Raw genomic sequence first — 23,903 nt, 5'->3', positions numbered from 1 at the left:
TGTACCAATACAGTAACTTAGTATATATTGATTATGACATTCTACACAAATTTAAATGTGGGTCCTTCACATTACATGATGGATAAAATTAGCATGGAAAGGAAGTGCATGATCATGCAGTTTGCCTACACCCCTCCAAGGAACCATATTGACTAAGAGCAGGAGTGCATCAAGTACAAATGAAGGAATGAGTAGATTGGTAAATGAAGTGGCAAGACACCTCCTCCTAGATCTCAAAGTTTGGATAATGGGTGATTTAAGTAACCGGGAAATAGACCAAGAAAGGTTAGATTATCATGGAGATATAGTCATGAAGACTTGTTCACCTTAGTATACCCAGGCTATATATATTGAGGGAACGATCTTTCTTTACTCTGCCTGGCTGCCACTTCATTTTGGGAATTTCTTTTCTGGACGTTGTATTTCTTCCACCTTTGCTTTAAGATGGTTGGCTCTTACCTTTCTATGGAGGGGGAAAGCCTTAATCTCATCTGGAAACAAGAAAAAGTGGGTATACAGGAGATTTCTAGGTGCTCAGAATGCATGATTAGGCAGCGGCTCCCTGCAATACCCTATCAGTGCTTTGTTTCATTCAGATCAAGACCTTATGGACTCAAAACAAGGACATAGAGTACTTCAGGAATCTTGCCAGTTCCATGCCCAGATGTTTGCAGGTGGTAATTAAAGCCAAAGGAGAGATGGCAAAGTCCTAGATTGTAAATGTATGGGGAGGTGGACTAAGTTTATCTGCTTAAGCACGTGATTCCACATCTCCCCATTGAATATTACCGAGTGGCCCATACCCTAATTTCTAGTCTGTATTTCCCCATTCTGATGACATATTTATTTTTGGCATTACCAGACTCTGCCTGCTTGTAAAGTGATCTTTAACAATATTGTATCATTGGAGTACAATATTATTGAAGTATTCACTCTAGAGGAATCCCTTATACTGATTGCAGCACAACCTAGAAGGTGCAGGAATCCCTGAAGAAGGCTTCCTGAGCTTATGTATTAATAAACTTGTATATTTTGTCTCAGGGAGTTGTCAGGTACGAGGGCTTCAGGAGGAGAACACGCGTTATTCTCCAGCGTCGTATGTATCGAGATGAAATTCCTGGTTGGTTGTTAGAAGCAGATACTCAGTGCCAAGATAGCCCTGGATTGCCTAACCCTCATCCTGCAACAAGGGGATCAGTGGGATCCATACGCATAAGTACTCCTGCAAGGGAAGAGACTTTACAGCAGACACCACCTTCATATTTTGGTACTCTTAATCCAAATAATTCTACAGATAGTGAAATTAATGAAACCTGATATAAGTAACCTGAGTATTAGCATTAATTTTTGATTTCTTGTAGACTTCATATAGTTATTTTAATGTGTTTGTTGACAGTGGGCACATACTTAGTGAAGACAATGAAAATATGATATTGTTAAAGTTTTGGAGACCCACAAACAACATAGCAGATTTAAAATATTTTTCTGTAGTATGCAGAATAACAAAATTGGCAACTCACAATACAAAGTATACACCAGGATACTACTGTGCCAAGAATATGTTGGTATAGTAAATGAACAAGAGAAACTTGCATGACTTTGCTACTTAGTGAAGGTCTAAGATGCTTCTTACAGTCAATTTAAATGAGTTGATCTGCAGTAGACTAAATCAAAAGGCATGTTCTTTGGTTTTCTAATATTGTCCCTATTTCTTTTGCTTGCTTATTTTCTGATACTGATTTCCTGCCCCAGGACTCCCTTCTATCCTTATGAGGCCCCTGGAGCTGGCCACATCCTTTGGTTGGGACCACAGGTCACAAAGTGTTGTGATATTTTTGGAGAAAGTGCAGGGCAATCGAGTACTCGGTGTTCCATGTCTTCTTTATGGGAGTTCCATCATGGGCATGAAGGGTTTTGGGACGTGATGTTTATAGTTTTGTAGTAATGGAAGCATAAGTGGGATAGTGTGGTTTCTGATGACATTTTCACATTTTGTCAATGTTATACTTGATAGGGGTGGGGTGTCTTAGAGTAGAGGTTACTGAAGTGTGAGACAAGGGTAAGATTTATAAATCTACTTGGAGGTTCATGACTAATTATAGTTTGGATAGAAGTCATCTAATGCTGTTGCATAGAATTAAGTGTAGAGCATGTTGGGTTGGGACTTTTTTGGAGGATATTTGTTTTGTTGTGAAGTTGTTTGTGGTTGCTATTCAGCCACCTTCTGCTTGATCTGCTGTTTCATCTTGTAACTCTCCTAATTTCTTGTGCTTCTTTCATGCAAGTATGACCATACACCTTTCTTTTCTGTCAATAACATCTTGACGTCACCCACCATTTCTTACCCTTTTTCGCACCCACATCCTACTAACCACGTGCCACACACTTCTGTTACAGATATAAACACTGCTGCCCAAATCCTGCCCATTCCTTATCCCCCCTGACCATAGTTTTGTTTCTTTCACCTTCTGCTGTTCTTCACCTAATCTCTTCACACAAGCCTCACTCACTCTCACCACCCTCTTCCTATCTAAATACTTTTCTCTTGAAGCTTTTATAGATTTCCACCCTTGCCTTTATAAGAAGTGATCAGGCATCCCACAAGCTGCCCCTCTCTGCACACGTACATTCAAAAGTTTCATTTAACACACTTACCAGTTTGGAAATAATCCAATAATGCCTGATTCCAATCATACCCACTTAACTACATATATTTGTGCATGTTCCTCTTTTTTAAGCTGGGTATACCCAACATCAGTCCTATTTAAGAGTTCAACAATTTCGTTCACTACACTTGGTATCCCATGCAACTTCAGCTGCCATATCACCCTCCACTATTATTTAGTCACACATCAGAATTGCTGTTGCACTTGCTCATCTTCCAAAACAGGAGCATAAGCAATATCACCCACTTCCTGTGATCTATTTTCACTCCTTTACTACACTCCATGCAATTGCTCCTCACTAACCCCTTTTCTTTTGCCCTCACACTAACCCCAGACTTGTAGTACATTCCAAAACCACTCTACCCACCTTCACGTGAGTGTTTTACTTAGAACCAAAACTTCGATATTCCTCTCCCCATACCTTTCTTACACTGGTTACATCCATGCATGTTTCAGACACCCCAGCCTGATCCCTCTGAGGAGGATGAAACCTTCTCAGGCTTCTGTTCCATCTTTTCAAAATTAAACTATAGACATACTGATATATAACAAGGGATTCCTGCAACGAGGTTCAATTTCTTGACATTACAAATTGCAAACAAGTCTCCCATGAATGTGACCTTGTCAAAAGTAGGGATGTACATGTAGTTTTTTCTTCCAATATTATAGCTCTGAGAAAGACAAGATGCTGGGATGTTTGAAAACAAGTAAGCCATTCAGCAATGTAAATAATTGTTCATCATCATAATGTAGATTTCTATTTTACCAAAGTTTTATTTTTCATATAATAGTGTTTTGACCAAGATGTTTTTACATAATGAAGCAAGATCTTTTATATTTAGTACATGTGATATGTATGTATATTAATGAAAGTATGTATATCAGTAAATAAATAGTCTAATCTTGTTTATGTTTTAGTTATTTTTCTTGCCTTCACATTAAAAAATTAAAGTTCCAGTCACAAATTTGGAGGGTCAGATCTAGATAGCTGACTTCAATGAGTGGTCGGGGTCTGAACATGCAGGAGGGTGAAAGGCGTGCAAGTAATTGAGTGAATTGGAACAACGTGGTATACCGGGGTCGACGTGCTGTCAATGGATTCAACCAGGGCATGTGAAGCGTCTGGGGTAAACCATGGAAAGTTCTGTGGGACCTGGATGTGGAAAGGGAGCTGTGGTTTTTGGTGCATTATACATGACAGCTAAAGACCGAGAGTTAATGAATGTGGCCTTTGTTGTCTTTCCTAGCGCTACCTCGCGCACATGCGGGGGGAGGGGGTTTTCATTTCATGTGTGGCCGGTGGCGACGGGAATGAGGGCAGACAGTATGAATTTTGTACACGTGTATATATGTATATGTCTGTGTGTGTATATATATGTATACGTTGAGATGTATAGGTATGTATATGTACGTGTATGGGCGTGTATGTATATACATGTGTATGTGGGTGGGTTGGGCCATTCTTTCGTCTGTTTCCTTGCACTACCTTGCTAACGCGGGAGACAGCGACAGAGTATGATAAATAAAAATAAATATTTCCTACCAAATCCCTTTACAGAATAGCAATAGGATGATGTGCCTTTTCTCTCCATCCTGACTTGTTTTAACACAGTACTAATTGGGGTACATTCTATACTCCTGTCCAACACATTTTTCTCTAATAGATTCATTACAAATACACTATAAATACATGAATCACTTAAAAGCTGTTGGAGTTATGGTAATACACACACTGTTTTAATTTATTATATCCACAATGTTCTATGAACCTTATGCCAAATTTTCTCTTGTAAAATATCGTCCTGAAACTCAAAAATTCTTGTGTACTACCATGACACAAAATGTTAATATCATGCTGTACTTTGTTTAAATAATACCAATATACACAACATGCTCTTCCATAGGCACTTCCTGTCAATAACATACATTAAAATATTCAACTGTATAAATTTACTTTGAGTACAAATGTGGCATTCATCTGACCATAATTCCTGTTTGATGTAGATAATATGGCATGTTAGACCACTTGCACTCTTGTTCTTTACGAGTCTTGACATAAACTTGTATAAAGCTATCTATTTACTTTTGATAATTTTCATGTATATAAGTAACACAGAAACCAATTAATTACTAGATAAAATATCTAATATGGTAACCAAAGAGACCATATACATTTATTGTCAGGTAGTAAATAATTTTCATGTTCTCTTATGAATGTATTTTATATAATATTTTTCTCTACCTTCCAGTTGGTAAGGTTTTATTTTAGGATCAGAAAATTCATTTAACCAGGACTATAAAGGTTCTGATTATGCTGGTTAATGGATAGTCTACTGTATTATTATTCCTTTTGCATACACAACCAGCATACTCAAAACCTTTATAGTCCTGGTTAAATGAATTTTTTGAACATAAAATAAAACCTTACCAACTGGAAAATAGAGAAAAATAATATATACAATGCATTCATAAGAGAACATGAAAATTATTTACTACCTGACAATAAATGTTTATGGTCTCTTTGGTTACCATATTAGATGTTTTATCCAGTAATTAATTGGTTTCTGTGTTACTTATATACTGTAAAATTATCAAAAGTAAATAGATAGCTTTATACAAGTTTATGTCAAGACTCGTAAAGAACGAGTGCAAGTGGTCAAGACTCGTAAAGAACAAGAGAGAGCAAGTGGTCTAACATGCCATATTATCTACATCAAACAGGAATTATGGTCAGATGAATGCCACATTTGTACTCATAGTAAATTTATACAGTTGAATATTTTAATGTATGTTATTGACAGGAAGTGCCTATGGAAGAGCATGTTGTGTATATTGGTATTATTTAAACAAAGTACAGCATGATATTAACATTTTGTGTCATGGTAGTACACAAGAATTTTTGAGTTTCAGGACGATATTTTACAAGAGAAAATTTGGCATAAGGTTCATAGAACATTGTGGGTATAATGAATTAAAACAGTGTGTGTATTACCATAACTCCAACAGCTTTTAAGTGATTCATGTATTTATAGTGTATTTGTAATGAATCTATTAGAGAAAAATGTGTTGGACAGGAGTATAGAATGTACCCCAATTAGTACTGTTAAAACAAGTCAGGATGGAGAGAAAAGGCACATCATCCTATTGCTATTCTGTAAAGGGATTTGGTAGGAAATATTTATTTTCATTTATTATACTCTGTCGCTGTCTCCCGCGTTAGCAAGGTAGTGCAAGGAAACAGATGAAAGAATGGCCCAACCCACCCACATACACATATATATACATACACGTCCATATACATACCTATACAACTCAACGTATACATATATATACACACACAGACATATACATATATACACATGTACATAATTCATAGTCTGCCCTCATTCATTCCCGTCACCACTGGCCACACATGAAATGAAAACCCCCTCCCCCCGCATGTGCGCGAGGTAGTGCTAGGAAAGACAACAAAGGCCACATTCGTTAACACTCAGTCTCTAGCTGTCATGTATAATGCACTAAAACCACAGCTCCCTTTCCACATCCAGGTCCCACACAACTTTCCATGGTTTACCCCAGACGCTTCACATGCCCTGGTTCAATCCATTGACAGCACGTTGACCCCGGTATACCACGTTCCAATTCATTCAATTCCTTGCACGCCTTTCACTCTCCTGCATGTTCAGACCCCGATCACTCAAAATCTTTTTCACTCCATCTTTCCACCTCCAATTTGGTCTCCCACTTCTCCTCGTTCCCTCCACCTCTGACACATATATCCTCTTGGTCAATCTTTCCTCACTCATTCTCCCCATGTGACCAAACAATTTCAAAGCACCCTCTTCTGCTCTCTCAACCACACTCTTTTTGTTACCACACATCTCTCTTACCCTTTCATTACTTACTCGATCAAACCACTTCACACCACATATTGTCCTCAAACATCTCATTTCCAGCACATCCACCCTCCTCTGCACAACTCTATCTATAGCCCATGCCTCGCAACCATATAACATTGTTGGAGCCACTATTCCTTCAAACATACCCATTTTTGCTTTCCAAGATAATGTTCTCGACTTCCACACATTTTTCAACGTTCCCAGAACTTTCACCCCCTCCCCCACCCTATGATTCACTTCCGCTTCCATAGTTCCATCCGCTGCCAAATCCACTCCCAGATATCACTAATTATTTATTACCCTTATGAATCAGATAAGAACGAGTGTCCTGTGTATTGAGGGGGAAAATGCTCAAATATGGATGCATGAGAGGAAAAAAGGCATACATACAAGTATGAGTTATGGGTCTGGATGAGTGGGATGGAAATATAAAACAAATGTAAAAGATATCAACAATAAGGGTGTATAGGAATGTGACATAGGTATGGATTTATGGGAAGAGAGTGTAAGTGTAAATGTCTGGGAGAAATATGGTTATAGTTGTATGGGGAACCAGCACAAATAAAAGTTTATAGAAGGATAGTGTAGGTCGGAATAGCAGAAAGGTGAAATAAAAGAGTGAAATAAACAATTTTATTGGATGAAGATGTAATGCACTGGAAGACCACGATTCATGTATCATTTACAATTTTAATACCATTCCTTTTGCATATTACAATAAACTAATTACTTACTGACAACAAAAGGATTTTTTTTTTCATGTATGACTGCCATTTCCAACATTAGCAAGGTAGTGCCCAGAACTGACAATAAAATACCACACATGCGCACAACCATACTCCAGCTGTCATGTGCAATTCATCAAAACCACAGCTCTCTATCCACAACCAGGCCCCACAGACCTTTCCAATGTTTCATATTTAATTATAATATATCAATGCTGTGGTATGAGAGTGAAGGGTATAATAATATATCTGAAGTTTATTAAGAATGAAAACTGCTGCTGGGCCAAGGGCACAGCCTGCGATCTACCACATTCCTTATACTTCAGGTTAGAGTTCTCTTTAAAGTCTGGATGCAGTTCACATCAATATGTCAAGCTTTAACTTAAATGAACATTTGAAACATCCATATCCAACATCAGAAAGATATATAGCATCCTTCCTCAACTTTCCCTATGATTCACCAAGTTTTCTATTTAACTTCCATCTCCACTTTCAATGTTTTAGAATCACAAGTTGCTTATTTCATAAGAAAATTAATTTCTTATTTTGTATATGTCACTACATTACTTAATAAGCACTTCCAAAGCAGACTTGATTTATTTTACTGACAGTTGACCAATGACTCCATGCTGAAATTTAGAAACTTTGTTCCAATTTGTAATTACTAACTCATGACCTTAAAGTGAAAAATGGTTATAAGACAACATGAACTATTATACCACAAAGCAGTTAAACACAGTACAATTTAATAAAAAGGACAAAAATGAGCCCATTTGAACTTATGGAAAGGACAGAAGCATTAGGATGAAACATTAGATAGAAGTAGTAGGTAGGAACATTAGGCTTGAGCATTAGGTAATAGAAATCAGTAGGAACATCAGTTAGCAGCCTCTGCAAACACTGCACTAAAGATGCCTCTGCCAGTAGCCTGTTCAGGGTGAGGCACTAAAGCCTAAAAAGCAACATGGGAATTCACTAGTTACGGGGGCTCTATTGTCATGGCCACCCCCTTAAGGGAGTTCAAGGTGGAAGCAGGCATCAATATATAGAGAGATAGGAAAGGGCACTAAAAGCCACATTATTTGATAACAATATCACAAGTCAACTGTGTACCTTTCAAATATCAAGTTTCCTTAGCTAAAAGACTGTTCCTAAACATGTCACTGAATTTCTTGTTCTCTTTCTTGAGTTCTTGATCCACACATGCTAATAGTTTCCTCACTGCCATATCTATAAGAGAAAAATAAAGTGTTAACAACTACAGCTGAAATAGTCATCAGCTCTGGTCCTCAAAAGGATACATGAATAAGTTATCAGAACTTTTGGTCTCGAGTAACATTCTGACTCCACTCAAACTTTTCCATTAATCTTTCCACTTGTCCATTCCACCTCTGCAAACCACTTCATCAAATTGCTATTTTTCTCAATATCCCATCTCTCTTTCCCTTTCTTTGTCAACATGTTTCATATAATGTAACATAACCTAATCTAAAACAATCCTTCTCAAACACAAGCTAGCCTTTCATTCCAATTCCACAATTCATAGGTAAATTACTGCAAGCTACTCTAACAGTACAGTGAAGAAGGATAGCTTTGAGAATTTCTTAGAACTCATATAATGATTCCTGCTACCTGCTATGCAGATTGTCCCATGATGGGTATTGTTATCTGAGGGATGATACATGCAAATATTCTCCTCTCATGGTTTACTTCTGAGTGGTGTTTTCAACTTTAATCTACAATTACAGAGCCAATTACTTACAAACTCAGTCTTTGAAAAAAGTGTCAGTTATGTTTAAAAATGCAAAATGACAGGCCACTGTCAGATCTCAGGCTGTGTACCTTATCATCACACAGCAAACTCATGGTCTTACATGTAACATTTTAAATCACCAATCATTCGCCATACAAGCAATGACCAATACAACAGACAAGATTGTTCCATCATCAATTATGCAAAAAGGTTCTTATGACAAACCAGCACTTCCAACATGCAGACTTGTATGACATAAAGTAATATGAAAATACAACAGACCCAAAGTTTCACGACCCTCAATTATCCTTAACAGTATCTACATACCCTGTCCACTTGCTATTCTGTTAGCTTCCTTTAGTGCTTCTCTAGCAGCATCATGGTCTCGAAGGTGGAAGTGTGCAAGGCCAAGGCGGTACCAGCCCTTCATATTGTCTGGCTGACTCTCTGTCACCAGTTTGCAGCATTCAATCACTCGTTCATATCTCACTGGTTTCTGTTTTAGTAAACATGCTGAAAATAATTTTAAGAGCATTAGTACTGCACAGTACTTAACCACAGCTCAGTACCATCTTCCATTATGAGGCTGCTTAGACAGTTTTCTGCAAAGAGAACAAAAAGAAGTCCAATGAAAACTAACAGCACTCAGACAAGAACAAAGACACAAACAAACAAAACTGGAAACCTAGGGTTATAGAGCTACTATAACTATCAAAACTTTATATATGTATCATCCAAATTAGAGCATGCATCATCTACAAAAAGGCCCAACACTTAGCAACAAAGAGAGTACCTGAAGTAAAGAAATTGAGCTACAGGGATAGGTGATAAAACCCAAGGAATTACCCAGGATGAAGGTAAACACGATTACAACCTTCATACTTTAACTTAATTATACATTTGAGCTAATCAGCTTTTTCAGATGAAATGGAATGGAGATACCAGAGGCCATAAAAAGATGCCACAGATGGCACAGGTTAAAAAAGAAGAGGAAAAATTGGCTAGAAAGAATGAAAAATAGTTTCCTGCTAGCAAACTTTCCAGTTAACTACCCTACCTTTCCCTCTCTCCTGAGAGACCTGCTGATGTGCCACATATGGCACAGAGCATCTGTGTTCCAGAGACATGATAAATGGCAAAAATAATGTATCAAGAAACAGTTGTTGGCAACTCAGGGATGTTTCCGTATCCTTTGCCCATATTATTTTTAACTAAGCTGGGCAGTAACCATCAAAATGTTGTAAGTGATAGTACATCATTTTGTAGAAGTATTTTTGATTTGATGTACTGGTGTTGAATGTTTGGCAGAAGCTAGACAACCAGTTATTGTTATGAGGCCATTGCTTGTGTGGTCTAATAGGCTGGATGACCAGTGGTTGTGGTATATATTAAATCTAACGTGGAGTGGATGAACTGTTTGTAGAAAAAATTATGGGATTCTTTTTCTTGCCCAGAACTGGTGCCAGTACATGTTCTGAAAGTGTTAAATTTGTTTAAGGCCAATGTGTTGATCTTTGTGGTTCGAGATGTACATGTAAAGTGTGTGTCCTCTGTGACACCTAGTATGGTTAGAGCTTTGCGAGTGGAGGTAGTTGACCATTTAGGGTTGTAGAAGGGTATAAGTTGAATTATCTGTCTGGAGTAAAGAGGGTGATGGTGGATTTTTGTGGGGATGCAAACATTCTGTGTGATGTAATGCTGTGTTTGTAGTTGCTTGATTAGTTCCATAATATTGAGATATGATCATGAAGCTGTCTCATTATGAGAGGACCTTTAGAGAATGGCCTGCAGTAGGTGTTGCGAGGTTGTGTAGGAAGTGATGAGAGATGGAGAAAGAACTGCTCCTTGCCTTTGTACAGTCTGAGGGTTTGGGAGGTAAAGCCATTGTAAATGAGTAAATGAATGTAGTTTCTCAGCAAGCTATGAATTAGGGTAACCACTCCTTGTTATTTTCATGAAAGGTGGTGTCTTTTTAGAAAGGATATGACATATCAAACAAATGCTCTTTTGTTAACTACCACTAGTATAGTGTGGGAAGGGAGTTTTGGTTGGTTGAAGGCATCCAGAATAAGTTGTGTAAGGCCCATGTGCATTTGTAGCAGTATAGTGATTGGATCCAAGCCTTGCTGTGTGAGTAAGAGAGGGATATCTTACTTGATTCTGTAGTAGATCAGTTTTCACGAGTGTGGATACTGATGGCAGTTATGATATAGGGTGATACGCACAAGTGCAAGTGAACTTTCATTTATCAAAAGATATGTAAAGATTTTTTTTATCAACCAACAGGCATATTTGATAAAGATGAAGTTACAGAAAAAACATAATTTATGCTAGACTACCTGCAATGTTGTTGTGAAGATCAGCAGACAGAACATTAACTTCATCTTTAACTTCCTGAGGTAAACAGGGAGTAGACTGACCCTGACCAAGTAGTTTATTAGGATTCATGTCCTGGTGAATTCCCTTCATGTACATCAATCCACTGAAATGAAACAAAAACATGAATTCTTTACATGAAGAATGCCACAGTACCACATAAAATGTCACCCTTTTCTTGATTGATGGGCAGTTTCCTAATCTATTACAAAAATTATGAGCAAGTACAATATATATATATATATATATATATATATATATATACAATATATATATATATATATATATATATATATATATATATATATATATATATATATATATTATATATATTTTTAAACTATTCGCCATTTCCCGTGTTAGCGAGGTAGCGCTAAGAACAGAGGACTGGGCCTGTTTTGGAATATCCTCACCTGGCCCCCTCTGTTCCTTCTTTTGGAAAATTAAAAAAAAAAAAATGAGAGGGGAGGATTTCCAGCCCCCCGCTCCCTCCCCCTTTAGTCGCCTTCTACGACACGCGGGGAATAAGTGGGAAGTATTCTTAATCCCCTATCCCCAGGGATAATATATATATATATATATATATATATATATATATATATATATATATATATATATATATATATATATATATATATATATATATATATATATTATTTTTTTTTTATTATACTTTGTCGCTGTCTCCCGCGTTTGCGAGGTAGCGCAAGGAAACAGACGAAAGAAATGGCCCCCCCCCCCATACACATGTATATACATACGTCCACACACGCAAATATACATACCTACACAGCTTTCCATGGTTTACCCCAGACGCTTCACATGCCTTGATTCAATCCACTGACAGCACGTCAACCCTGGTATACCACATCGCTCCAATTCACTCTATTCCTTGCCCTCCTTTCACCCTCCTGCATGTTCAGGACCTGATCACACAAAATCTTTTTCACTCCATCTTTCCACCACCAATTTGGTCTCCCACTTCTCGTTCCCTCCACCTCCGACACATATATCCTCTTGGTCAATCTTTCCTCACTCATTCTCTCCATGTGCCCAAACCATTTCAAAACACCCTCTTCTGCTCTCTCAACCATGCTCTTTTTATTTCCACACATCTCTCTTACCCTTACGTTACTTACTTGATCAAACCACCTCACACCACACATTGTCCTCAAACATCTCATTTCCAGCACATCCATCCTCCCGCGCACAACTCTATCCATAGCCCATGCCTTGCAACCATACAACATTGTTGGAACCACTATTCCTTCAAACATACCCATTTTGATTTCCGAGATAATGTTCTCGACTTCCACACATTCTTCAAGGCTCCCAGAATTTTCGCCCCCTCCCCCACCCTATGATCCACTTCCGCTTCCATGGTTCCATCCACTGCCAGATCCACTCCCAGATATCTAAAACACTTTACTTCCTCCAGTTTTTCTCCATTCAAACTTACCTCCCAATTGACTTGACCCTCAACCGTACTGTACCTAATAACCTTGCTCTTATTCACATTTACTCTTAACTTTCTTCTTTCACACACTTTACCAAACTCAGTCACCAGCTTCTGCAGTTTCTCACATGAATCAGCCACCAGCGCTGTATCATCAGCGAACAACAACTGACTCACTTCCCAAGCTCTCTCATCCCCAACAGACTTCATACTTGCCCCTCTTTCCAAAACTCTTGCATTTACCTCCCTAACAACCTCTCATCCATAAACAAATTGAACAACCATGGAGACATCACACACCCCTGCCACAAACCTATATTCACTGAGAACCAATCACTTTCCTCTCTTCCTACACGTACACATGCCTTACATCCTCGATAAAAACCCCTCACTGCTTCTTACAACTTGCCTCCCACACCATATATTCTTAATACCTTCCACAGAGCATCTCTATCAACTCTATCATATGCCTTCTCCAGATCCATAAATGCTACATACAAATCCATCGGCTTTTCTAAGTATTTCTCACATACATTCTTCAAAGCAAACACCTGATCCACACATTCTCTACCACTTCTGAAACCACACTGCTCTTCCCCAATCTGATGCTCTGTACATGCCTTCACCCTCTCAATCAATACCCTCCCATATAATTTACCAGGAATACTCAACAAACTTATACCTCTGTAATTTGAGCACTCACTCTTATCCCCTTTGCCTTTGTACAATGGCACTATGCATGCATTCCGCCAATCCTCAGGCACCTCACCATGAGTCATACATACATTAAATAACCTTACCAACCAGTCAACAATACAGTCACCCTCATTTTTTAATAAATTCCACTGCAATACCATCCAAACCTGCTGCCTTGCCAGCTTTCATCTTCCGCAAAGCTTTTACTACCTCTTCTCTGTTTACCAAATCATTTTCCCTAACCCTCTCACTTTGCACACCACCTCGACCAAAACACCCTAATTCTGCCACTCTATCACCAAACACATTCAACAAACCTTCAAAATACTCACTCCATCTCCTTCTCACATCACCACTACTTGTTATCACCTCCGCATTTGCCCCCTTCACTGAAGTTCCCATTTGCTCCCTTGTCTTACGCACTTTATTTACCTCCTTCCAGAACATCTTTTTATTCTCCCTAAAATTTAATGATACTCTCTCATCCCAACTCTCATTTGCCCTATTTTTTAATGGAGAAAAACTGGAGGAAGTAAAGTGTTTTAGATATCTGGGAGTGGATCTGGCAACGGATGGAACCATGGAAGCGGAAGTGAATCATAGGGTGGGGGAGGGGGCGAAAATCCTGGGAGCCTTGAAGAATGTGTGGAAGTCGAGAACATTATCTCGGAAAGCAAAAATGGGTATGTTTGAAGGAATAGTGGTTCCAACAATGTTGTATGGTTGCAAGGCGTGGGCTATGGATAGAGTTGTGCGCGGGAGGATGGATGTGCTGGAAATGAGATGTTTGAGGACAATGTGTGGTGTGAGGTGGTTTGATCAAGTAAGTAACGTAAGGGTAAGAGAGATGTGTGGAAATAAAAAGAGCGTGGTTGAGAGAGCAGAAGAGGGTGTTTTGAAATGGTTTGGGCACATGGAGAGAATGAGTGAGGAAAGATTGACCAAGAGGATATATGTGTCGGAGGTGGAGGGAACGAGGAGAAGTGGGAGACCAAATTGGAGGTGGAAAGATGGAGTGAAAAAGATTTTGTGTGATCGCGGCCTGAACATGCAGGAGGGTGAAAGGAGGGCAAGGAATAGAGTGAATTGGATCGATGTGGTATACCGGGGTTGACGTGTTGTCAGTGGATTGAATCAGGGCATGTGAAGCGTCTGGGGTAAACCATGGAAAGTTGTGTGGGGCCTGGATGTGGAAAGGGAGCTGTGGTTTCAGGTATTATTGCGTGACAGCTGGAGACTGAGTGTGAACGAATGGGGCCTTTGTTGTCTTTTCCTAGTGCTACCTCGCACACATGAGGGGGGAGGGGGATGGTATTCCATGTGTGGTGAGGTGGCGATGGGAATGAATAGGGGCAGACAGTGTGAACTGTGTGCATGAGTATATATGTATGTGTCTGTGTGTGTATATATATGTGTACATTGGGATGTATAGGTATGTATATTTGCGTATGTGGGCGTGTGTGTGTGTGTATATTGTGTATGGGGGTGGGTTGGGCCATTTTCTTTCGTCTGTTTCCTTGCACTACCTCGCAAACGCGGGAGACAGCAACAAAGCAAAATAAATAAATAAATGTATATATATATATTATTTTTTTTTTTTATATTATACTTTGTCGCTGTCTCCCGCGTTTGCGAGGTAGCGCAAGGAAACAGACGAAAGAAATGGCCCAACCCCCCCCCATACACATGTATATACATACGTCCACACACGCAAATATACATACCTACACAGCTTTCCATGGTTTACCCCAGACGCTTCACATGCCTTGATTCAATCCATTGACAGCACGTCAACCCCGGTATACCACATCGCTCCAATTCACTCTATTCCTTGCCCTCCTTTCACCCTCCTGCATGTTCAGGCCCCGATCACACAAAATCTTTTTCACTCCATCTTTCCACCTCCAATTTGGTCTCCCTCTTCTCCTCGTTCCCTCCACCTCCGACACATATATCCTCTTGGTCAATCTTTCCTCACTCATTCTCTCCATGTGCCCAAACCACTTTAAAACACCCTCTTCTGCTCTCTCAACCACGCTCTTTTTATTTCCACACATCTCTCTTACCCTTACGTTACTCACTCGATCAAACCACCTCACACCACACATTGTCCTCAAACATCTCATTTCCAGCACATCCATCCTCCTGCGCACAACTCTATCCATAGCCCACGCCTCGCAACCATACAACATTGTTGGAACCACTATTCCTTCAAACATACCCATTTTTGCTTTCCGAGATAATGTTCTCGACTTCCACACATTCTTCAAGGCCCCCAGAAGTTTCACCCCCTCCCCCACCCTATGATCCACTTCCGCTTCCATACATATACATACAAATACACAGACATTATATACTTTCTTCATTGCTCCCAGAACCCGCGACCCTTCCTACACCCTGTGACTCGCTTCCGCTTCCATGGTTCCATTCACTGCTAAGTCCACTCCCATATATCTAAAACATTTCACATTCCCCAATTCTTCTCCATTCAAACTTACATCCCAACTAACTTGTCCCCTCAACCCAACTGTTATTCATATTCACTCTCAACTTTCTCCTTTTGCACACTTTTCCAAACTCAGGGCATGTGAAACATCTGAGGTAAATATATATATATATATATATTTGCCCTTTCCCACATTAGTGAGATAGTATAAGGAAAAAGATGACTGAGCCACAGAGGGGAAAAAATCCTAACTTGGCTCCCTTCTCTATTCTTTCTCTGGGAAATGTAAAACAGGAGGGGAGAACTTCCAGCCCCCTAATCCCACCCCTTTCAGGTGTCTCCTATGAATATGTGGGCTGCTTTATCTGTATTTTAGTGGCCTGACCACAGCAACAGACTACAGACACGCACTCTCTATCCTTAAAGTTCCCAAAACTCTCAAATGTTTCAAAAGCAGTGGTCACTTCTAGACCAAACTTATGGACTTATGGAAGTCAGTTCCGCTTCTGAGCTTACTTCGACCACAACTGCTCATACCATGATCACCAGTGGTAAAGGTTACTACACAACTTTAGTCTAAACTTATAGTGTAGGTTGAGATAAAGTTGCATTGTGGCTGAGGGAAAGCTAGAAACCAAAGTACCTGACGTCACCTTCAGAGCACAATAAGTTGTGTACATTGCACAAGGTTCTAAGGATACTATTTGTGTATATGATTCTGGACAGCTGAAAAGATACATGGTTAATAAGATGACACCAAATCTAAGAAGAAACTGCCACACTTAATGACCAGAGACTGCATTAAAACCATAGTGAGTTGAGTGTCCCAAAGAGGTATCTGGTGAACACAGCCTGAGTGCATGGTAAGAGAAACTGTACAGATCAAGGGTTACGATAAAAATCCAGATTTATGAAGGAGCTGTTTTGGCGAGCGGCCAGAGATTGTGCAGCAACTTGCTGGCAAGCTAGAGTGGCAATGGTATTGTGTTTGGTGAACCTGGACTAATCAAATTCAAAGTATAAATCTTACTCAAAGATCTAAGATATATCATAAATCTAGAAGCGATTTTCCACAATGTGCTCCAATATTTATTTCAAATGACTGGTTTTATGATACAGAAAAATAGACTAGTTTTTGTACTTTGTATAATTTACTTAGCTGTTGACAGCCATTAAATCCAACAACAAATATATCCAACCTCCTCTCTGTTGACCACCACCTATCTACTTCCTCACTTGAGTTTATCTCTACAAAACCCAAACGTCCAAGCCTGCCCCATCTCTTTGCTATCACATCTCTAACTATACTCTTTGTCATCATTTTCATTCCAAGGTAGTGTTTGTGCTTACTGTTGTACAAAAACACCAACTGCTTGCCTCATAGATCTTGATTCTCCCAAATTTGATTCAGTTTGGCTAAAAGTTTCTTTACTCCCTATATCTATGGTTTTATCTTTGTTTACTTCCCCTCCAACTATATACAACTCTTCAACTATCTGACCTCCTGCATTGAGGTGTTGCTCTCTTCACATCCATGCGCTGAAATCCTCTATGCAGGGGATTTCAATGTACACCACAAAGAATAGCTTGGCTCTACTTGGGATGGTCCTGGTGGAGTCGAGGCCCTTTCTTTTCCCTCCTTAATGATCTGGAACAAATAATCAAACAGCTAACATGAGTTCCTGATCATCATGACCACTCCACTACAACACAATCGACCTCTATTTTACCTCTGAACCTTCTCATATGCATGCACTATTTCTATCCTATATCGATCTTCCGCCCACAGTTTTATCTCAATAACTTCTAGCCAGGCATGCTAATCCCCTATTCCCCTCGTAATACGCCAACTCTAGCAGTCTGAGAAGACAAACTGGTATTCCCTATACAGCTCTTGTAGGGCTTTCCTTGGAACCAACACTACTTTGCAGACCAGTTTGCCTCCAGCTAAGCTGACTGCATAGCAGAGACCATATATGCTGAACTGGAGTCCTGCATCCCTTCTTCCACTAGACCTTATCCCTAAGTCAAGGTTTGATAGCAATTACTATGATGCAGTCCCTTCACATATAGACCATATCAGGCCATGAAAATCTTCCAATCTCCCAAATTTTACTCAGCTCTCATCTCTGTTTGGAATCACAGCAAAGCTTTTTTTTTTTAATTTGTAAAAAGTCAACAACGCCTTCATGAGAATTACTGACTTAACCACTTCAAACATTAAATTTTTCTAGTCCTTAACCTATAGCACACCCAGAAATTTCTACAGCCCTACCTTTCTTCCTCTTTTCCTATCTAGTCAATATATACCTAACTCTGAAAATGATAAAGCTATTCTCTTATGGCACCATATCTTCCTCAAAACTTTACACTGGATGGATCCTCTTCGACTCCTCCACCCTCTCCTATCCTTTCCTTACAAAAAGACTTCCAAGTACTCACTCAGCTACAACTTGGGAAGGTGTACAGTCTAGACAGCATATCTCCTTGTGTTCTGTGATAATGTCCCGCAGAACGAACATGTTCTTTTGGCATTCAAGAATGAAGTAGTAACCCGGCTAAATTAAACAGTGCAAAAACATGTTCTTTAACAATCTAAATCTGACTCATTTCCTCCTAATAAATTTCAAAATGCTACTATAACACCCCTGCAAGCATAACCATACGCTATACTCTATCTTAGGGTACCCCAAAATAAACAGATATCACAAAATTAGAATCCCAAAAGCTGATTGAGTTGTATGAGTAGCTCTTCTTTCAACTTTCTTGGTACAATCAATTTTCTTCAATCATCCTTATCCATTTGCTGTGACATTACAGCCTGTTCCACCATCATCATTTCAGTCACTTCTCTTGGAAGTCATCTGTGTGTCCCTGCAACTCAACTTGGATCCTTGAAATGCATTCACCTGCCACTTTCAACAGTATCTGGATGAAGACCAGCCATGTGAGGACTGACTGTTATCATACCTCTTCCTTTCCACAAATAGTAAAGAAAGAGAAACTCCCCTCCTTTTATCTTTTCCTCTATTCTCTCCACCTTTAAGTCAGGTCAACAAACACCTGAGAAGCTCTAACTGTAATCTCCACTTTTCTTTTCACACTTCATCTCTCCTTTCAAATGAGATGGTCAAAACTGGGGCATTTTTTGCTTGTGCCATTGCAGCAGCTGCATATAAATAATGATAAAAAAAAAAATCCTGACAGAACACATATTTTGCTTTTCCACTTCCAGTTTAACTTTTGGATGTTAATAACTTGTAATCTCCCATTGCAATTCCCATGATCTCAAGAAAATTCAATTTAGCTCAGCTAGTTTGGAAACAAAAAGACTAATCAGCAATTCGTCTATGAAGAGCAAAAATATGTAGCTACTGAGGTATTTTTGTGTACTAAAGGGCTTATCAAACATCTCTATCTTATCTGTACAGTAAACCATCTGTACTGTGAACAGACCATAAACCCTTGGCTTACCCTCACTAACCTGAAGCTTAACCTACTTCATAAAGCACCAAGTAGGTCCTCACATTCCCCCCTTAGTGTAAGGGGGCAGCTCGTCTAAATTTTTGCAAAATAGTTTCCAGAAAATATAAAATACACCTTAACCCTTAAACAGTAGCACACATCAATTGATGTGCTAACTTTTTCCACCTGTCTTGAGAAAAAAAATTATATCATTAGTAGCCTAAAGAAGTCTCTTCTGTCGAAGAAATGCATGGACATAAATATTCTTCCCTCCTCAGAACCTCTATGGCCAAAATCATAGGTACATGTACATCAACCAGCATGTAGTGCAAGAATGATGACTGTGGGAAATACATACACTGACGTATGACTTAAATGATAAGAAACACTTATCATATATGTCAGCTGGTGAGAAAAGTGAAGAAGAATAACACAAGAAGTGTGAAGAAATAAGGGACTTTGAGTGATTTTAGCAAAATCATGCATGGGGGAAGGAGGCTAGCAAAGGTGGTCCTACTACCCTTACACTTCTGGAAGAAATTATGTAAAAACTGCACAATATTTTTCAATGTATTCCAAAGACAATGGAGGACTTTGCTAACAGGTTATAAGTAAAGAGCTAGAATATTTCCAAATAGCACTCCAACGGCAGAATGCAGTATGTTGTGTGTATTGGGTGGGTATTGTGCAAAATAGGTGTCCAGGACCAATGAGTAAAGCAAATTCAAAGTACATTTTTGTCATTCTATAAAAACACGATGCCATCAGGAACTCGCCTCTTTAACTGTGCACTCTCCACAGACCTTCACAAATTTCATAACAAGTCAATCTGTCGCTTGCTCAGCAATGACTGAAATGGGCTTGCACTCTCTGCTGACATAAAGCAAAATATGGCAGAATACTGTTTTCATTGTGTTAAATGATACTGACTTTGGTTGTTAATAATGACAGGGCCAGTATAATTGGGCATTCAAAGGCCTCATCTCACTCTCAGGTTAAAACTAGGTATAAGTGTGGTTCCCTCAAAATAATTACTCAAAAAGAAAAAATGTCTTAAAACAGTTATTACCTATGATAACTCTGAATGGCTTTCTTTAACTGCTGCTGCTTGAAGTGCTCATTACCCTTCTGCTTAAACTCTTTGGCTTTTGTTAACTTTTGCAGTACACCTTCCTCCATCACATGAGATACACCTCCTCCGAGGAGATCCATGGCTGTATCCTGTAAATTAAAGGTAATAAAATAACTAAAGATATACTTCTATACCTCTTCACTTTTGCTCCCATTTTGTTTTCAAATTATTCACTTCCTTCCAAAAGGTTCTTATTCTCCATGAATTCACTAACACTTTCTCATCCCATTTCTCATTTGCCATTTTTCAGTATACCTAATTTTCTCTTGACGTCCTGCAATTTCCTCTTGTACACCCCCCAATCACTTAAGCTCCTTCCAAGTAGGTACTGTCCATACATCAGTCTTTTCTCTTTCTCTATCACTTTAACTTCCTCATCCCACCACCCACTACCCTTTCTCATATACCCACCTCCCACATGCTACACACCCCCACTGCTTTTCTGAATTCCTTCCAACTCTCTTGTTTCATATCACTCTCATTCTATACCACTCTTCACTCAGTCTCTCTTGGTATCTCTGTACCTAAACCTCATTTCCAAGCTCACTGACTTTCATCACATTTTCCACAAATAATTTCCTTTTTTCCTGAAACCATTACATATTTTCACATATGCCTCCACCAATAAAGGATCAGCCATCCCATCTGCTTCCCTCAGCACGTACACATTCAGTAGCTGTTCCTTTGTATGCCGGTCAATTAATACATTACCCAATAATGCCTGTTAACCAGCAACCCCACTGAGCCTTCTTTTGTTAAAGTTAAAAATTACCATAAAGCTTATTACAGATATGCTAAAAGCACGATGGCTAATATAGTACTGTTCTGCTGAGTGAAGGAAGGATTCTCAACAATCAAAGTTTTTCAGCATATAACTCAAAAAGTTGTTCCCCATTTTCACTTAAAACATATGGTTATGTGGTAACAAACAAAAGAGAAAAAAAAAAGAGGAATATTTTCAAGGACTACTTGATATATATTACACGACAGAGTAGCACATTTGGTGTGTTCAGGATAAGGAGGCATGCAGAGAGTCTTGCTCAATGGTACTGAAAGGCTTGCACAAGATGAAGTGTGGCAAAGTTGAAGGAGTGAATGGAACTGCAATTGTTTCTCAAGAAAGGGGATGCTATTGTTGATGATTGCTTATTCTGGGTATTAAGTGTCTGTATAGCTTAAGATGAGGTGCCTAAAGATGGAGAGAATGCATGTATATTGCCCTTACACATAAACAAGGGAAACAAAAGTCTACATGTGCTCTACATTACTATCAGCTTCCGATTTTGAGTGTTTTTGATTTGCAATGCTGGTGTAGTGTATAGAGAAGACAACAACAGTTGCATTGCATGAATTCACTGAATAATATCATATGAAGCAATCGCGGAATAACATGGAAAATGTGGGGTTAATAAATAAAACCCAAGGTAATACACTTACAAAATATCTAAGAAAATTTCACCAAAAATCTTAACTAAAATATAAAACATTCATGAAAATTGTCACATGCTAACTAATAAAAGACAGAAAGGGAGGCCATACAATACCGAATAATAGAGGTATATAATTATGATAAGCTACTACAATTCTCTCATCTACTTAATGAGGTTTAGGGAGACTTTGTTCATCTTTTCATACTTTCCAGTTAATCCCACACTCTCCCAATATACATAACCTTTACTACTATTACATCTCTTTCTTTTTTTACCACACTATGTCATGCTCAAATTCATGCACTGCAGATCATAGCTGTTTCATAGTTAACACATGACAATAATGCAGAATTATACAAGCCTTTTATCAACCACTTAGCATGATGCGTAGCTGAACTGGCAATTTACCATTTACAAAATCCAGTTTGCCAAATTTAAACCATGAAGGCTGACCAGCTGGATGAATTGCGTGCCCTCTGCCCAAATCCGGGACTGAACACTAGCTTGTGAACTATAAGCAACATTAATGGGCCATTGGGTCGATATATATATAATGGCTCACCTTGTACGCTGCACTGTTCTCTGGACCATGTGTAGTACTAGGGCCATTATTTAAGTATATAGCTCCCTTCGACAACTACATCACTGTCACGGAAGGTAGATCCTACTAAATGCAATACAGACACTGACTATCAATACACACGAGTGAAATATACTCCCAAATAACTTACAGCAATAGTGATCACGTTCACTGAACATAGACAAGCACAGACTCTTGTTTACCCCGCGCTCTCCGTCACCTCTCATAATATTCCCGTTTTCTCTTCGAGGGGAAAATTGTCCATTCGGATGCAATACTCGGCTATAAACATTCCACATATACATCATTGAAGAAATATACAAATAATAATGAACAATAAATAGACAACAGCACAAAGAAGTCGAAAAAGTTGAATGATACCATATATGTTTCAAAACAAGGGGCCTCACGAGTGTAAAGCTCTCCCCATGCAGTACAATTCCATTAAATATGGTGCTAATGTAAAAAGAAAAATATGAAGTACTTGACTTTGACCACGTGGAGTAGGTGGGCGATAGTAGGGTCAAGGAAGGACAAAGTCCTTAGGAAATAGTCAAGGTAGATTTGGGAAAGGAGGTTTTCTAAAGACAGTATGGACCAGTGATATATTGGTTCTGCATAAAATGCCATAAAATAGAACAGCGCAAGGATGCACTGTGGAGGAAGTACTAAATTTACTTTCGCCAGACAACTTTTGAAAGAAGCACATATGTCTTGAGTATTGTGTTCAAGGCAACATACAAACTAAAGTTTTTCCACGGGCTCATCAGGAACAAACAGGTTTTCCCTTGTGTAGGTGTAAAGTCACCAGAGGTCCCGAGACATCCACCATTACCATTTACATACAAAGCGTCAAAAAATGTGAATGTGAAACCGGTCGACTTTGAACATTAACCTATGCCAGTGCACGCACTCGTCGTTGTAAAGCCCTTCTTACCTGCAAATACAACATAGGTTGTCATCTCTCTTCTGCATGCATAACTAGAGCACCGCAACCCTTCTGAAGCACAATCAGAGGGCATCAGCGATGACTTCTGTCTTTGCCGTACCATCCCGCCGCGACGACTACTCTAGCAGCGAGACCATTTGACCTTACTAACGCCTCTTACCTCCCGCAGCACAACAGGACCTTAGAAACGCATTCTTACTACTGCAGCAGCACCAAGAGACATTGACAACGCCTCCTCCCTCCTGTAACAACATAACGGAACCCCGGCAACACCTTATGCCTCGAGCAGCCCAACCGCTGCACCTTAACAACGTCTTCCATCTCCAAAAG

General features: G+C 39.2%; 2 protein-coding genes across 6 annotated transcripts in view; one reads left to right on the top strand and one right to left on the bottom strand.

Moving 5' to 3' along the window:
- The window catches only part of LOC139747374 (two pore channel protein 1-like), a 38,688-nt gene extending 35,114 nt beyond the window's left edge, over window positions 1–3,574 (top strand). The window contains exon 13 of one of the 2 annotated variants that reach the window (XM_071659619.1): window positions 1,042–3,574. In XM_071659619.1, coding sequence (XP_071515720.1) covers window positions 1,042–1,317 — 276 coding nt within the window. In that variant the 3' untranslated portion in view covers window positions 1,318–3,574. The remainder of the gene's footprint in view (window positions 1–1,041) is intronic. The other variant, XM_071659620.1, reaches the window with a different exon arrangement.
- Window positions 1,064–23,591, bottom strand: LOC139747375 (tetratricopeptide repeat protein 9C-like). 4 transcript variants are annotated; one of them, XM_071659622.1, is made up of 6 exons: window positions 23,562–23,591; window positions 20,552–20,703; window positions 11,383–11,525; window positions 9,371–9,556; window positions 8,404–8,520; window positions 1,064–1,222 (listed from the first exon to the last, which is right to left on the bottom strand). In XM_071659622.1, exons 1-5 carry the CDS (start codon window positions 23,574–23,576, stop codon window positions 8,414–8,416), a joined length of 603 nt encoding a protein of 200 aa, XP_071515723.1. In that variant the 5' UTR covers window positions 23,577–23,591; the 3' UTR covers window positions 1,064–1,222; window positions 8,404–8,413. The 4 variants fall into 4 exon arrangements, with proteins under 4 accessions (XP_071515723.1, XP_071515722.1, XP_071515724.1 ...); XM_071659621.1 differs by lacking the exon at window positions 1,064–1,222 and having other exon boundaries at window positions 7,236–8,520; XM_071659623.1 differs by lacking the exons at window positions 1,064–1,222; window positions 23,562–23,591 and adding an exon at window positions 22,776–22,909 and having other exon boundaries at window positions 7,236–8,520.
- Between the last annotated feature and the right edge of the window lie 312 nt (window positions 23,592–23,903).

The sequence above is a fragment of the Panulirus ornatus genome, chromosome 68, assembly GCF_036320965.1.
Source record: "Panulirus ornatus isolate Po-2019 chromosome 68, ASM3632096v1, whole genome shotgun sequence".
In the NCBI taxonomy this organism is placed as follows: Eukaryota; Metazoa; Arthropoda; class Malacostraca; order Decapoda; family Palinuridae; genus Panulirus; species Panulirus ornatus.
The sequence above is the reverse complement of the archived record's forward strand: the minus strand, read 5'-3'. Positions and strand labels throughout refer to the sequence as shown.

Bases quoted from the DNA above. Each gene is read 5' to 3' on its own strand.
- LOC139747375 (XM_071659622.1), bottom strand. The intron at 11,526-20,551 runs GTAATAACTGTT...GTTTCATTTCAG, and splicing joins GCCATTCAGAGTTATCATAG to TGGATTGATGTACATGAAGG. The intron at 8,521-9,370 runs GTATGTAGATAC...TTTCTCTTATAG, and splicing joins CAGAATAGCAAGTGGACAGG to ATATGGCAGTGAGGAAACTA.